General features: G+C 35.5%; 1 protein-coding gene across 4 annotated transcripts in view; it reads right to left on the bottom strand.

The window, feature by feature from the left end:
• Positions 1-12949, bottom strand: part of RTTN (rotatin) — a 74526-nt gene extending 61577 nt beyond the window's left edge. The window contains exons 1-9 of one of the 4 annotated variants that reach the window (XM_048940745.1): positions 12837-12949; positions 12284-12471; positions 10770-10968; positions 9104-9193; positions 8187-8265; positions 6823-6937; positions 6185-6335; positions 4866-5031; positions 1836-2008 (exon numbers count right to left, since the gene is read on the bottom strand). In XM_048940745.1, the coding sequence (XP_048796702.1) occupies positions 1836-2008; positions 4866-5031; positions 6185-6335; positions 6823-6937; positions 8187-8265; positions 9104-9193; positions 10770-10968; positions 12284-12471; positions 12837-12867 (1192 nt within the window). In that variant the 5' untranslated portion in view covers positions 12868-12949. Of the gene's footprint in view, positions 1-1835; positions 2018-4865; positions 5032-6184; positions 6336-6822; positions 6938-8186; positions 8266-9103; positions 9194-10769; positions 10969-11589; positions 11699-11837; positions 11932-12283; positions 12472-12836 lie in introns of those variants that run through there. The other 3 variants (XM_048940744.1, XM_048940746.1, XM_048940747.1) reach the window with 3 other exon arrangements.
• Positions 12950-16556: the final 3607 nt, after the last annotated feature.

A 16556-nucleotide genomic window follows, 5' to 3' on the forward strand; every position in this document is an offset into this window, starting at 1 on the left:
CTGAATAGAGGGGAAGCAATAACATGTTACAATACATTTTCATTTTACTTTTCAAACACGTATCTTGCAAATCCAATTCACCAAAATCTTACGTGAATAAACTGGCAAGATACTGATTTCCCAACATGTGGGGCAATCACCGCCTCTTAAGAGATAATTATTACTAAATGTAAAGTAAGAAGCATATATCAATGACCAAAATAAATCAGTTACAGTTCAGATTTAAATAATTGTCTTTAAGACATCCAGTTTTAACACTGGCTTTAAACCACTAAACTTAAGATCAACAAGATGGCTTAAAGCTAACAAAAAGAAAAAGTAAACAAAACAAACAAACAAACAAAAAAAAAACCCACAGAAAAACTAAAAAAGCCACCATATAACTACTGATATCTGAAATGACTCCATGTCACAAGCTAGGTCAGTACAGCAAATGAAAAATTTCCATCTCAACAAAGAACAGCATTTGAGCTTAACAAAAAGATGTTACATTATAAAATATATCAAATAAGTGAATTTTACAGTACATTTACTAATTTCTTTTCACTTCATAATTTAAACAGCTGAGAGAAAAAGAGGGATTATTTTATCCCACGTACGGTGGTAATGATGGTAATAAATATGCCTGTCAACTTTACTGAAAAATAAAATAAAAATCAGAAAACACTATTACATGAGAACAGTGCGTTACTACATATCCCTGTCTCTCAAAGTCACAGTGAGACTACACATCACAAGGTTTCAGATCAATGGGAACAGGATGAAAAAAAGGAAAAAAAAAAAATGTTTTCTCATCCATGTCTCATTACAGCACAGTGAAAGATAGAAACTAAGAAAAAGTACAGGAAAAAACAACAACTGAGGGCAACAGAAAAGAACAACTTCATCTGAAAATGAATCTATTTTAGTTCTCTAAGATGCAAAGAAAGAAACTTGAAACACTGAAACAAATATTCAATTATGAAAAAATTCACTAAGTGCTTTTAAGTCTGTAGATTTGAAGTGACAGTTGAAATGGAGAAGATGGAAAATAAATTTTGTACAGTTTTACATCATAAGTAAAAGAAAAAATTGCAAAAATAATGAATGTGCTTGTGAAAAGTTAGTATTTGAATATTTAAATTTTTCAATATTCTAAAAGGAAAAGACATTTATGATATAATGATTACGAGTTTGTTTTATTATCAAAATAGTTTGGACTACTATTCTAGTCATAGATTGATACATATTTCCATACATCTCTTACCAATACCTTTGTTGATGACAGTTTTACAACTAAATGCTATTTTAGACAAACTAAGAGCAAAACGATTGTCTAACAAAAGGTTTTGCAATTTAGAACCTTTCAGTTAAAGTAAAATTCTTTAGCAGCAATGAGTCTACCTTTACATAATGTTCCTCGCTTCATATACAACTGTTATTTGTTAATGCAAATATCATGAAAACAAACTGTTTTCCAGAATTTTTGTTTATTATTTCTTGAACATGAAAAAAAACCCAGGCTCAGAGACTGAAAAGTGTGCTGTTAAGTGTGGTTATTTTTCCTTCTTCTTGAGTGACATTTTATTCTGCCATGCAGTTTTTCACAACACACCCCCACTTTTTTCCTATCACTACTCGCCTTCACCAGTAAAAAGCACCTTAAGCTTCTGCAGGAAATAAGAAAACCAACCAGAAAATTCAAACCTTGCAATCTAGACGAAAACTCTGAAAAAAACTGTTATAATTAACTACTATGTACCAGTAATCATCTACATCTCATAATACCAACGTTCCTAACAGGTTGGTATGGAAATGGATAGGTTAAAGTGAAAAAAAGTTCAAAAATTTCTCACCTGTTCTTAGAAGGGGTATAGCATTTTCCAAGATGGAAACACAGAACTGAGGAAGGCTAAACTGCTTCATCTGTAATTCCAAAGTGTCCTCATTATCAATATCAGCTAGGTCAGTGTGTCCTGCGTCAGGTGGAGAATGCAGAGAAATTCTCGAGTCCGCATTTGCTTGAGTACTGTTTCCACTTAAAATGACCAAAAAAAATTACAAACAAAAATAAGAAAGACACAGTGTTAACCCTTGCAAAGAAAACTGACATTTGCATAGACATTAAAAATGACAATAGGTATTTTAACATCTTCCTTCTGTAAAGCATACCATTCCTTACCAATATCCAATCTGTATTGCAGGAAGCAGAGAATTTTATCTTTCCAATTTTTTATTTGACTTTTTTTGCAATAGAATAACAACATTATAAGAGAAAAACATCAGTTAACTTGTAACTTTTTTTTAAATGAACAAAATCTAACAAATGCTTGAGGCAAGGCCACTTATTAAATCAAATTTCAATCTAAATTATACCTACTATATTAAGATCATCCTACACAGCTATTCTTAGAAGGAAATTCTAACAGAATTCTTAGAAGGAAAACAGAGTAATCTTTGTTAAATAGAGCATTTAGGGCTTCTCCTTTCACTCTAAAACAGAAAACTATCCCTTCCCCAAAAAAATCAAGTATGTATTGCCAAAAGAAAAAAAAAATAATTAAAAAAAAAAAATCACTGTTTTATTATTTTCTACATGCTTTCAGAAAGAACTTAATTCTATTGCCTGCATTATAATTAACAGAATTAATTAAAACAAGTAATGTCCTAAACATATAAATGGTTTTTAATTGCTTTAGCAATAAGTATGACTTTCATAGGGTTTGTTTTGTTATTAAGCAAGCTGAAAAAAAATGAACTGTGGCAGGACTATGTTATTTTAACTACCAGAATGTAAAAGGTGTCAGAGTAAGAGACTGGTCGGTAAATTAACAGATTAAAAGGATGACTGAAGACCATAAGCAAACAGGACAGTTCAGCAATATGTAGTTCTGATTGTACTTACCAGAGATTAAGAAAGGAGAGATATCAGTCAAAAACAATTCAGAAGAGGAAAAGTTAAATTTCCAGGCAGAATTTGAAAAAGACAAACACACAGATTGAAGAGTCTCAAGATTCAGGAACAAGGAAAAAAAGAGTTACTTAGAGAACGACAATAAGCAAATAGTTTTTGTTACAATTATGCTGAAAAAGATTCACAACAATAGTTGCTCCATGTTAGAATCATGAATGTTAAATCATCATAGTAATTTTTGTTTCACTGTTTCCTTAAACATTGTTTCTGCTCAACTATGTTTTCCATTATGTTATCTCTTAGCTTAATTATATACTCATAAGAAATGTGATTCACAGACACCAGCAGATAGGATGTGACAATATAAAAGCATACCTTCATGAATAACTCAAAATATGACCTTATACAATTAGTACATTATAGTTGTTCTAAATGTGTTTCATCACAACCTCAACTAACATTTTTATGTAGATTTCCTTACTAGACTGATAGATAGATAGGGCCATGCTTCTCTCTTGTGCAACAGGAACCAGTTACTACTAACCCTTTAACTGTTAAACTTGGGAAAACAGGTTTTAGAGTATGTAAAGCACAGAGATTATTTACAGTGATGTATTCAATACATAATAAAACCTGAGTGAAACCCTACCTATAGTGAATAAAAATATTTTTTAACATAATGACTCTCAAGATGCAGATACAATTAAACATTTGAACTGTTCTCATATGTAAAATCATTGTATTTGAACAAGTAAGAGTTACTCAACCATTAAGTCAATATTCCCTAAAGACTCAAAAAGAATTACCAATAAGCACACAGTAAGGATTTCCAGGAACTGAAATTGCTTTAAGTCTGTTAGATGAATGTAAGTAACATCCACACACAGACAACAATCTCAATATTTTGAGGTTATGAAGAAAATGTGTAATTTCATGTTGAAATTCCATTTTTAGGAGATACACAGTTAAAATTTGTTGTCAGATTTAGCACCAAAATTTAAAGAGATTATCATAAATATATACCCTTTATAAAGAGTAATATATTTTATCATACTGTACACTGTTACCTACATGATGGTCATATATTTTTTAAGAACTTGTGGGGTCAACTGATGAAGAAAAAACCCCAAATTTACAGCAATAGTCTGAATAAACATTTGTGTGTCTTACACACAGATGCACTAACAGCATAGTAACAACTGATACTAAGAGATTTTGTTAGAAATGTAAGTACAGAATCACAGAATCATTGGAAGAGACCTCTGGAATTCATTTAGTACAACCCCTCTGCTAAAGCAAATTCCCTAGTATAGGTTACACTGAAAAGCTTCCAGGAAGGTTTTGAATATCTTCAGAGGAGGAGACTCCTCAACCTCTCTGGGTAGCCTGTTTCAGTGCTCTATCATCCTTAAAGAAATTTTACCTCATGTTTATATGAAACTTTCTATGCTCCACTTTGGTGCACAATGGTAGAAAAAGGAGCAATGGAAACTGAAAAGAGCCTGGTCCCATTCACCTGACTGCCACCAATTAGATATTTATAAGCACTGGTAAGATTTCAACCCCAAACACACTTTTTCTGCCTTCCCTTCTCCAGGCTGAACAGTCTCAGGTCTCTCAGCCTTTCCTCATAAGGGAGATGCTCCATGTCCCTAATCATCTTTGTAGCCCTCTACCAGACTCTCTCCAGCAACTCCCTGTCTTTCCTGAATTGCAGAGCCCAGAACTGGATGCAGTGCTCCAGATGTGGTCTCACTAGGACAGAGCAGAGGATAACCTTCCTCAACCTATTGATCACGCTGTTTTTAATGAGCTGCAGGATACTGCAACTACATTTCCATTAAAATTATTTGAATTTAACTGGTTAACAAAACTCTCACGTGATCTCAAATACTGGCATAGAGCTCATGACATAATCATGTATTAATACATTTTTAAATTTAAATTCAACTTTATTTCTGATTTTATTCACCTAGAAGATGCTGCATCCCAATCTTGACCATCTCCTCTAGGACGCTGAACTGTCCGTCCAATCACAGACGGCCGAGGACTACTACTTCCAGGTGATGGATTCTGAGAACGAGGAGCATCTCTTGCTTCTTCACAGTAAGATATAGAAGAATTCTGGGAAGTTGTGCCTTTGTAAACATTACATATAGACCGATTAAAGGAATGATGTAGACTATTTTTATCTTAAAGATATTAAATAGTCAACTAATGTAATGTAGCTAAAAGTAATTAAGGTAGAGCATTGAAATGTATAAGTAAATATTGGCAAGCTAGGACAACCTACCACTGGCATGCAGAAGAGTTTGGAAACTCAATTTAATCATAGTTTAATCATAAATCTTAAATTTAAAAAAAAAAAAAAAAAAAAAAAAAAAAAAAATCAATAGAATAATTTAATACCATGTTTTGCTATCTTAGTTTTAGAATTGCACAGTGGAAGAAAACATTCTTACATTGCATAAGCTTCAAATAAATGTTGCATTCGAATAAATGGCTGTGGTCAAAGAAATCAAGTTATAGACATCAACTTATCAGAAGAGAACGATCATGAAGACTTACTTAATAACAGACCAAAATACTGATATGGCCTCTGACTAAGGCTATTGGATTTGTTGATGTTACAATGGAATTAGTAAAGACACAGCTAACAGAGTTTATTGCGATTGTCACCAATTACAGTGACAATCTTCTGAAAAGAACCAGACTGCCATTTCAGAGTAACAAAATTGATTAAATTTATCTGACAAAATGGAAACGGGAGAATCCTTACAACTACTCTACATTATTAAATTACAAAATGTAAGCATTATGAACATTGAGAAATAGCCCTAATAATTGTAATTTCTGAAAAAATGATTTTCAGTCATCAGAATACAAAAAACGTTATAATGGCTGAAGCAATTCCTAAGTAAGTTGTTAAGCACTAATAGCTCAAAACCTGATATTCAAACATTGCCTACTTTTATCTTAAATGTTTCATTTAGCTTTATTTAAAATCCCTTTCCTGATGAAGTACAAAGTTGCATAAACAACTGATGCACAGAGAATCATGTGAAACAATACAAACAGTAAATTTAATTTTAAAATGTTTTAAAATGATTTTTAAACAATGCAAGTACTCTAGAAATATTTAATGACATATATAGTACCGAAGAACATCAACTACCAAAACAGTTTCATGAGATTTGCTAAAAAGAGGCGCATTTTTCTAGAAAGCATTATAAATAATCTCACCTGTAGCAAAAAAAAAAAATACTATTTCAAATATTCAGAAATACCTACCCTGCTCAGTAGAAAAAAAACCTGGATCTCTGTGGAAGTTAAGTCTGCCTCTTAGGAAGATGCACAGCTGTTGCAGACACGATACAGCCTGTAAAGCTAATCGATGTCTTCCATCTCCTCCAAAAGCTAGGTTTAGTAGAGATAAAAGGCTCTGCAAATAATACAAAACCATTAACACTGATAGCTGAATTATAACACACTTGCATGAAAATCATGACAGAAAGATCTTTGAGTTAAATGCAATTCACAAACGTTTCCAAGTGTTTAAAGATCACAGCAAAGAATGAATAGGCTTAACTATTGTTTTCTTATTGAATACAAGACTATTCTAAGGACTCTTAAGTCCTGAGCTTCACGTTATATTTCTAATAAAACTCTTGCTATCATTATTGGAAGGCCTTAAATGGTGCATGACAGGGACGCGATTTCACCTTATCCAGACAAAATAACATATAATTTTTCAATACACTTAAGTACTGATCAACAACATACATATTACAATCAGTATAATTTTTTAACTAGAATATAATTGCATTGTTAAACTATTTTGTTTAGAAACAACTTGTAGCATTTACATCTAACTTGCCAAAAGCGATTCCATAAAAAAATAAAACCTTAAACTCAATGTTAATTCTTGCCTGTACAATCTTTGGTCTCTGAAGGAAGATCTCAGCAGGAAAATCTTGCATAATCACATCCTGAAGAAGTTCACATGTACTCCAAATTAAACTTTGGTTGCTACTTCTTAAAGAACTAAAAACATAATATGTATTTAAATATGCATTAACAACAAAAAAAGAAGTAATCACAAGCCTCTACAAGAAATAGATAATCACAACACTAAAGATCAAAAAACAAAACAAAAAAAGAGCTGTCATGCAATTTTTATATTTGAGTTATTCCTTAGCTATGCTAATTCTGTATACAATAAACAATACCTTTGTTCCCACTGTCATATGAAGTTAAGTTCCCAGAATGGAAATAACTTTATTGATTCTCAACTGGAAATTGAGGTAAGAAAAACTGGAAATTCCCCATGAAGCTAGTGATTATCTCAGTGGTATACAGCAAGCAGTCTAACACTTACCAAGTTTTCCTCCATTGGCAAGGTTCATGTACAACTTCAAAACACTTGAATTACATATGTGGTAAGTGACATAAAGAAAGAAATCTAGTAGCTATTTTCTAAAATGTAGCATAGTAAATAATAGCTTTTTAACCTTCTACATCACTTTTTCTATTTTTACTGTTTGGGAAATCACTGTTTACAATTTAAACACATCCTGTTTCAAGTTTTTAAGCTCTTTTTCTAGATTAAGGATTTGATGTATTAAAGAGGTTTTCCAGCTTCATAAGTCTTTTGAAAGGTAAAAAGTGAAAATATTTCACAAGAAACATAACAGTTAAGTAGACTTGCTAAGTAATCCAATTCTTCATCTTGCATTGCTGGCTAAGCTAGAAATCAGGAATCCCAGATCTTGTAAGGAATCCAGCTCCAAACTTTTCCTTGGACCACTTCAAACATTAGTTTACTATGTGAAACTTTAAAAAAATACATCATTGCAAAAAGATTTAAAGATTTCAGTGTCTGAAAGCAACACAACTACACTTTTTGGCCTAAATATTGTTTGCTACTATCAAAAGTATGGATTTCTCTGCCAAGTGAGGAGGCAATGATTTTGCTCCAAAATTAACTGGACAGCATATTTTATTCACTTGACAAATTTAGACAAGTAAAGCGTTATGAACCAAAAACAAAATGTATTCTGAATTAAACATCAAGAATGAATACAGCTATTAACAGGAAAACTGCCTTAATACATATCATTGTTTATCTGCTCCACAAAACTTCAGAGCAGTATTAAAAATCATTTATCAAAAATTAACTCATTAGTTATTTACAGGAACAGCCTAATTATGAAAATATACAAAAAAAAATATAATATTGTTCTCAAATAAAAATAAAAACTAGAACCAAACTCCAATGCTATTATTACTGTACCTTTCATTTGATGTGAGAATGTGTCTATCTGTTGAAGTAAGAGTTAGCCAAGGAAATGTGGAAAATTTCAAGCATTTTGCTGCAAAAACAAACAAAATCAAACACGAGAGAGAAGACATTTTAGAGTATATTTTACTGAAGTAATAAACTATTTTTTTCTATAGCAAAGTCAAAACATGATCTATATGCCATCTAAAAATAACTTGAAGGCTATTTTAAAAATTAATTTTTGTAATAGTTATTCTACAATTTTAAAGATAGTTCATCCACTGATAAAAAGTACACTAGTACTTCATATACAGTAATTCGAAAGTCAGGTTCTAAAATCTACTTTTCAGCAATATATTACATGTTAAATATGATACTGACATGGGAATTGCTACTAGTCTATCAATGCAGGCAAAGACTTGTCCAAGTAATATTGGTCTACATTTGTCAGTCAATGAAACATTTTCATATTTTAAATAATTTGGAGCATAACATTGGATATCATTTAGGTAAAAGGTAAAGATTTTTAAAGCATTATCTATTTTTCTGAAAATAGAAAGGTATTTCAGAGTTTTATTAACGAAAACGTACTTAGACATATTTCATTACAGAACACAGATCTTCTGAAAAAGCATTAGCAATTTAAACTACTTTTTTTTTTTAAACTACTTTGTTAAAGTACAGCCTATTGTAAGGTGCTTTACATGTTCTGATGCAGTTATTCTATTTACTAGAGAAGAAAAAGATCTATTGTCTTGTATTTTTATTTTTGTATTTTTTTCAGACTTTTAGCTGAAGTTTGTAATATCAGAATTCACAGAATAACAAGTAAAAGAATAGTCAGCATTAATAATTGTAATTGAATTCAATCTAAATAACATTTCTAAGCACTTTCTTTAATCAAATTTATAGTCTATAACTACACTTACCAAGTGTTCTTTTCAGAGGTATTTCCAACTGGCGCATATGACTCCTCTCTTGACCAAAATATCCAGTAAATAATTCCTCTTGAGGCAGAACTACAACAAATTAGGAGTAAATTATACAAACAAACAAGCCAATTTATCTTCACTGCTTCCTTTTTTTCCCTAACAATTAAAATGATTTCAATTAGCCTCAGGAAATCAAAGCGGAGCAAAAAAAAAAAAAAAGAAGTGTATTGATGTCTGTTTTTATAACGATATTTTCCAACTGTTATTCTTACACTACCTTTCATACCTTATAAGCAGTAGTAAAAACAATTACACAAAGTCTATTGCTTAAGTGAAAAGTAGCAGTGAAGAAAATGTTTTTCTCTAATCCAGCTGTGTAGTAATAAAAGCTACATTTACAAATAACTACTAAAAGCCTTCCTCTACCAAAACTGCTGCATTTTCAAGACAGTTGAAAGGTCAAGTCCCCTTTATATACATATAAGTGAATATACATACATGTGTACTAATATTTAATGCACGTAAATATATATGCAAACTATATAACAAAATATGCACAGCACAGAAAGTAATCTGTCCCCCAGGACACATTTGATTGAAGTATTTGATTCAAAGAATCAAACCATATAATGCCAGGATCTACATTTTCCCAGTCACAGAAGTTGAAAAAGAAATACATCATCCTATTACTAAGTGCTCAGGCAACTTAATCTACATGATTTAATCCAACTTACAGTATAAAGAGGAATTGCATGTGATAAATTAGGAAAATAAGTATATTTTAAGCATGGATATGTAACAGATCAGTATATTACTCCTCACAGTAAATCCTAAATTAAAATCTTGCCTAACTCTTACTGGGACTCAGAATAAAAAAATAAAAATCAGTGAATACTGTTCCGGCAATATGAAATTCCAATTATTGGACAGGCTGCAGAAGCAATAAAAGATTTCACTTCTGTGAGATTGTACAGTGTGAGTGACAAAGATGTGATTGTTATTACACTGTGCAGTACAGCAACCACATCTCTCTCACAAAAGCTGGAAGGATCAGGAAAGGTCTTCCATGGCTCTTACTTTCCTCCTTTATACTTTCTGTCTAAATTTTTAATGCAGAAAAAGACTACATGGATTTGTTTCTTGACTATATCTAAGTGGCGCTGTGTAACATCATAGTAATGGATGATAGGCTAGGTAACAGAAATAAATGACAGCACTTTACTCATTATCAGCAAGCTTTGCACATTTTACTATAACAAGTATTTATACAAAGCTACGGAGATAATGACCATCATGCTGCTTAAAAAAAAAAAATCCAACTGCTTTTTTATATGTATACATATACACACAAACACATTTATATTCCTCTTAAAGTCTGCTATGCAAAGAGAGGTAGCAAAGCATAATGGCTTAATATGAAAATGCACAAAAGGTCTGCTTACAACAAACAGGACCTTTCTTGTGCAGAGAATTCCATTAAAGGAGCAGCAGCACCACCTGAGCTAAGATCACATTTTTCTGGCAGAATATGCTTACCACACACTTCACACTAAAAAATACATATACCTAATGTGCTTCAAAATGTCAGTTTTCACAGCCTAGATGATGTTCATTTATTTTATTTTCATTTAAAATAAGTCACATTCCCAAATATATAACTTACCTGGTTGATCTAATGAAGGCTGAGACTGAGTCTGGTAACACCCTGATAAATAACTAGTAGGCATTTCAGAAGGAAGTAAAAAGAGTCCATCCACTATCCCATCTATTATAGCCTGCAAGTTTGGATCCACATCAGAGCGAAGCTGAGAGAAGAACTCCACTGCACCAATTCCAATCATTTCCTGAGCAGCAGGTGGATGCTATATTAAGATAAATAAGTGGCAGAGTTAGCTGGAAGAATTTCAAGGGCTTCTGAGGGGAGGGATTAAAAAAAAAAAAAAAAAAAAAACTGTAACCAATACTTAAGCTTGATTAGACCCTTATTATTTTTAGTTTGTTCACCACTGTCAATAATATGTTTGGGTTCTTTTAGTTTCCTCTTTATACTTGCTTTTTAATGATTACAGGACAAGAATGGATGCAGTTAAGATCTGTAAAGTTCATGGAAAGTTGCATCTACCACTTTTTAAAAATGAATTGCAATGTTTTTAAATTGTTAATTTCTCAGGAATGGTGCAAATTTTTGTCCCAGGCAGAAGTTAAACACTAAACAGGAAATCAAAGAATCAGAACTAAGTAGAAAGCCAGAAAATAATTCCTTTTTCAGCTCCTCTTGTGCTGCAGATGGCTCAGCAGCACACAGTCATTTGCTTAGTCCCCCTCTTCCCAGAGAGATGGGAGGGAATTGAAAAAAAGAGAACAACAAAGAACTCGTGACTCAAGATAAAACTATTTACTAAGACAGAGAAAAAGAAAAGGATAATAATTATGATATATATATATCAATCTATATAACAAATTATGGACAAGCAATTGCTTACCACCCACTGACCAACTCCCAGCTACACCCCCAAGCAGCTGAAAAGAGATGAGATGAACTTCCACCTCCTATAGAACTCCTTTAGCATAGAAGTCCCTTTAGCAGTTTAAGCCAGCTGTCCTAATTCTGTCATCCCCCCCCCAGCTCCTTGGCTCTGTACAGCACTGTTGAGCAGCAAGTATAAACATGGATGCATTATCAAAATTGTTTTTCTCATATAACCAAAAGATAACATCATAGCAGACACACCGAAGAAAACAATTCCGTCCCTGCTGAAACTAAGACACTGTCTTTCCAACTGATTGCAGAGTAAGTCATAGAATGGGTTAGGTTGAAAGAGCCCTCATAGCCCACCCAGCTCCATCCCGTGCTGTGGGCAGGGCCTCTTATAACCTGGCCTTGAGCACCTCCAGGGATGGGGCTCCACAGCTTCTCTGGGCAGCTGTGCCAGTGCCTCACTGCCCTCCAAGTGAAAACTCATCTAACCTAAACCTCCCCTCTTGTAGTTTAAAGCCATCCGTGCCTTAACCCTTCAAGTACTGGAAGGAGTTTTCATTTCTCTGTCTGCACATGATGGTTTTATTACTCCCTTCTTTGTAAAATACTAAAATCTCACTAAAACTAAACTCACAACCACTTTTATTTTGTATTCTAAAGATACAGTTCAATTACAAATAAATGTAAGGATGCCAAACCTTGATCAAACGGCTCACAAAATTCAGCACTTCCTCCTTCATTGGCACTATGGGAAAGTTGAACCACTCCAAGAGACTGGGGAAAAGCACTTTCTCATGAATCAGATCGGCGTAGGAAACCAAGTTATGATCCAATTTAAATAGAATGCTCTTCAGTGACCGTTCTCTTATCTCTGCCAGTTCATGACCTGCCCCCAAAACAGGACAAAGTAGAAAACAGAAAACACAACAACATCAGATCATCTGACAATTTTTATTTTTCTTTTTATTTTTTATTAAGACAAATGTACGGCTGTCAAAGACGTGTGGAAACCCCTCCATCTCGGAGGCAGCCCCCGGACGGACTGACTATGGAGGGCAGAAGGAAAGGCTGAGGGGCACGAACTGCTCTGTCCGGGAGACGCAGAGGGAGAGCCCGGGGAAAAGCAGGACAGCCCCGCGCCCGCCCAGGGAGAGACCTGCCGTGCACAGAAGCCCGCACAGGAGGAAAGGGAGAGAACCGCTGCAAGCTATGAGGCGAGTGCTCGGGCAGAGGGGAGCCGGTCGCCGTTACCCAGCTTCCTGACGAGCGAGGACACCTCCATCGCGCCTCTCTCCCCGCCGGAATTCAACTGTCGCGCCGGTTCCGCCAATCGCCGCGCCTAGCCGGCCGCGGGGCACCATGGGAGACGTAGTCCCCACCGCCTCCCCCAGCTTCCCCTCCTCTGCCCCATTCGCCCTTTGATGCGCGGAGCACGCTGGGAAAGGGGAAACTTCCCCAGAACGCGCTGGCGGAACGGAAAGCGACTACAAGTCCCGTGGTGCCCTGCTACGGCAGCCGGCGGGAGAGTGGGCGTTAGCCTGCGGGGTCACTCGGGGAGGGGGTGGGAAGCTTGCACTTGGCCTGACCGACAGAGTACTTTGCAGCCGCCGGCCCTGGGTTTTGTGGAGGGAAGTTCTGGGCCGTTTCCTCGGTACGGTTTTCCCTTGTATTCTACAAAGAAAAATAAATGTATTTGGGCAGGAGCCCAGCCATCCCTACTTCTCAGAACACATCACCCACTCCTGAGATTGTGTAGCCAAACCAGCCGCCTCCCCACCCTGCAGCATTGGAATGGGTCCGTGGCAGTTGCCATTCTCTGCTCAGAAGGGAGCTGCCACATCGGTGTTCTGCTTGCAGCTTGAATCACAGAATGGCTCGGGTTGGAAGGGACCTCAAGAATTGTGAAGCTCCAACCCCCCTGCCTATGACAGGACCACCAACCTCCACATTTACTAGACCAGGCTGCCCAGGGCCCCATCCAACCTGGCAAGATGCCTTGCCCATAACTAGGGTGACAGCTCTTCATATCCTAAGTTGTGCCTTCCTTCTTAAAGGCGTATTTGCAACCTAAACTTCTGCAAAAATAGTTTTGTCGTTGTTTTGCAACATAATCTGCAAAAATAGTTTTGTAGTTTGTTTTATAACCTGATCTCTAGAACTATGGAGTTGCTGAGATTGGAAGGAGCCTCCGTGTCTGGTCCACTTAGAGCAGCAGGGTGTCCAGGTCCACATTAAGGTGGCTTCTAAAGGTCTCCGAAGAGGAGACACCACAGCCTCTGGGCAGCCTATGCCAGTGCTCCACCACCTGTACAGCACAGAAGTGCTGCCTGATGTTCACAGGAAGCCTTCAATGCTCCGTATTGAGCCCACTGTCTCTTGGCTTGTCACTGAAAAGAGTCTGGCTCCATCTTCTTTGCAACATCCCTTCAGGTATTTAGAGGCATTGATGAGATTCTCTCTGAGCCTTGCCTTCTTCATATTGTAGAGTCATAGCTCCCTCAGTCTCAGGAATTAGTATGTGAGATGCTTCAGTCTTCTGTTGGCCCTTCATAGACTCTGCAGTATATCTGTGTCTCTTTTGTACTGGGGAGCTCAGGCCTGGACACAGTACTCAATATTTCATCTTATCAGTGATGAATAAAGGGGAAAGATCACCTCCTCGATCTGCTGGCAATACTTTGCCAAATGCAGCCCAGGAGCCTCATGTTCAGCTTGATGTCCACCAGGATCCATCATTTTCTGCAAAGCTGGATAGCCCACAGTATGTATTGGTGCCTGGGGTTTTTCCTCCTCAAGCGGAGGACTTTTCACAGCTTGTTGCACTTCATGAGGTTCTTGTCAGCCCATTCCTCCAGCCTGTCCATGTCCATCTGAGTAGACTGCTTTGTTCATAATGCAAGAGCGTTTCACAAAGCTGAGTGTCTTAAACACATAGTAAAGATGCATAACACATTGTCGATTGACTAGAGGGCTGGTGTTTATTTTTGAGAGATTGAACTTGACATGATAATTGGGAAAAAATGAATTGATGATAGGTGGTGTACAAGTGGTGCATGTTGTTGCATGTATATGCTCTTGAATTTCTTTTCTGTGTAACTGCAAATGCAGAAATGACAATGGCTTTGTAATCTTCATGGTTACTTCTTTTATATTGCTTAAGAAAATACATTTTATCTGCAGCCAACAAAAATTTGGAAAGTGCAACCATATGCAAATGATTTCCAGAAGGATATATGTCACTGCCCTCTCAGTTTGCATCGAATATGTTTTCCACCCTGGTCACCATCACTATGATATTATCTCAGAGTAAACTTATATTAATATTTTCCATCTGCTGTGTCAAGCTGTACCAAATTCTTAATGATAACTCTGAGCAGTCCATCGTTTTGCAAGTCAGTATTTACATCTGCGAAGCAAAGAAAAAAAAGGGGTGTGCGAAGTCTGATAATAAGCATACTATGCTTGCTGCAGCTAGTTTTTTTCTACAGAAGCTGAACTTATTTGGATCTTTCCAAGAGCAATTATGAAAAATACATCACTGACTGTAAAATTTCGTTTAGCTGTGCACAAAGAGCTCTCATCAAGGATGTAGAGGTGCTTATATTTCCCCAAGTAGGTTTGTTGGGAAATTTATGAAAATCTATCATGATGGAATAGGTTTGTCCCTCATTTGTTCTGCAAAGAAAAGGAATTGAAGAAGCAGTCATTTCCCAAAGGAGACTAAGTAAAAATGTTTCTTTGGGGAAGAAACATGCACTGTTGACGTGTGTAGGCATGCTCAATAGTAACTTTTCTCACCTCTTCAAATATCTTCAATCAATAATTGCATCTGAAAAACAAATGTTTTCCTACATTGTCTTGAGTGTTTGAATTAGTAGCTAAACAAAAATTCATAGTTGTCAGCAATGCGCAGATAACATGTATACTCTCCATTGCTAATACATTGCTCTGCATTTCATTCAGATTTTCTTAACTGAAGCCCTAATTAAATTCAACAGAAAAAAATACATATATATTCCTAGACTTGGAACAGCAGCTTCAGCTTTGTTGCCCTTGTTTTAGACCAGAAATACAGTTGTATGTAACCAAAACAGTGATCCAGGAACATGCGGTGTCTGCTGATATAATGTGCTTTATTCTGACATGGGTCAAACTGTTATCTAAGATGGATGTTCTTTGTTACGTATCTTAAGAGTAAAGTGTCTTTCTCCTAAGAAAAATGAAAAACAAATCAAAACAAAACAAAGCAAAACCCACAGTCTTTTACTGGATATAGAAAATGAAGTAAAGTGGTGGATGGATTCAAAAATTATCACTGAAATTGTGAGAAAATCTACACAGAAAGAAGAATATTGGTCTCTCATTATTGACAGCACCGATTCCCTGTATATCTTCCATTAATGCCTCCATTTTCTGCTATCTCCTAGTTCCCATTAGCCTACAGATTCCCATTACTTCTTGTAAAATTCATTTGACTTTTTCATCTTCGCTGGCATTATTTAACATGGACATTTGTCCTCTATGTATATTGTTATTGATCTGAAGTCAAAATGTATGGGAGTTTCATCACTGGGGAAATTAGTCATTGAATCTCATTTACATTGTCCCTTGATGCTTCCTTACTGTGCTCTACACAAGATGTTCTTTAAAGAACTGCCTGCCTACTTCTCTATCCTCACACACTTGGTTTCTATAATTCCAGTAATTTCTTTTCAATTTTATATATTAGTTAGATTTTATTATAAGCTCTGATTTTGTGCCAAAAGCCATAATTTAGCGCTTTCATTACAAGATACACTGTAACTTTAAAATTTCATTTCAGTTAAATGTCTTAGCAAGTGATAAGCTTGGGGGGAGAAAAAAAAGTCTTTTTTAAGGAGTTTTGAGACTTCTCCGCTCCCTCTCTCTCTCTCTCTCTTTTTTTTTTAATAATTTCTGTGAATCATTCATTCAGTGCAGGATGCAGTCTTA

This window comes from Lagopus muta, chromosome 3 (assembly GCF_023343835.1).
Source record: "Lagopus muta isolate bLagMut1 chromosome 3, bLagMut1 primary, whole genome shotgun sequence".
Classification (NCBI taxonomy): Eukaryota; Metazoa; Chordata; class Aves; order Galliformes; family Phasianidae; genus Lagopus; species Lagopus muta.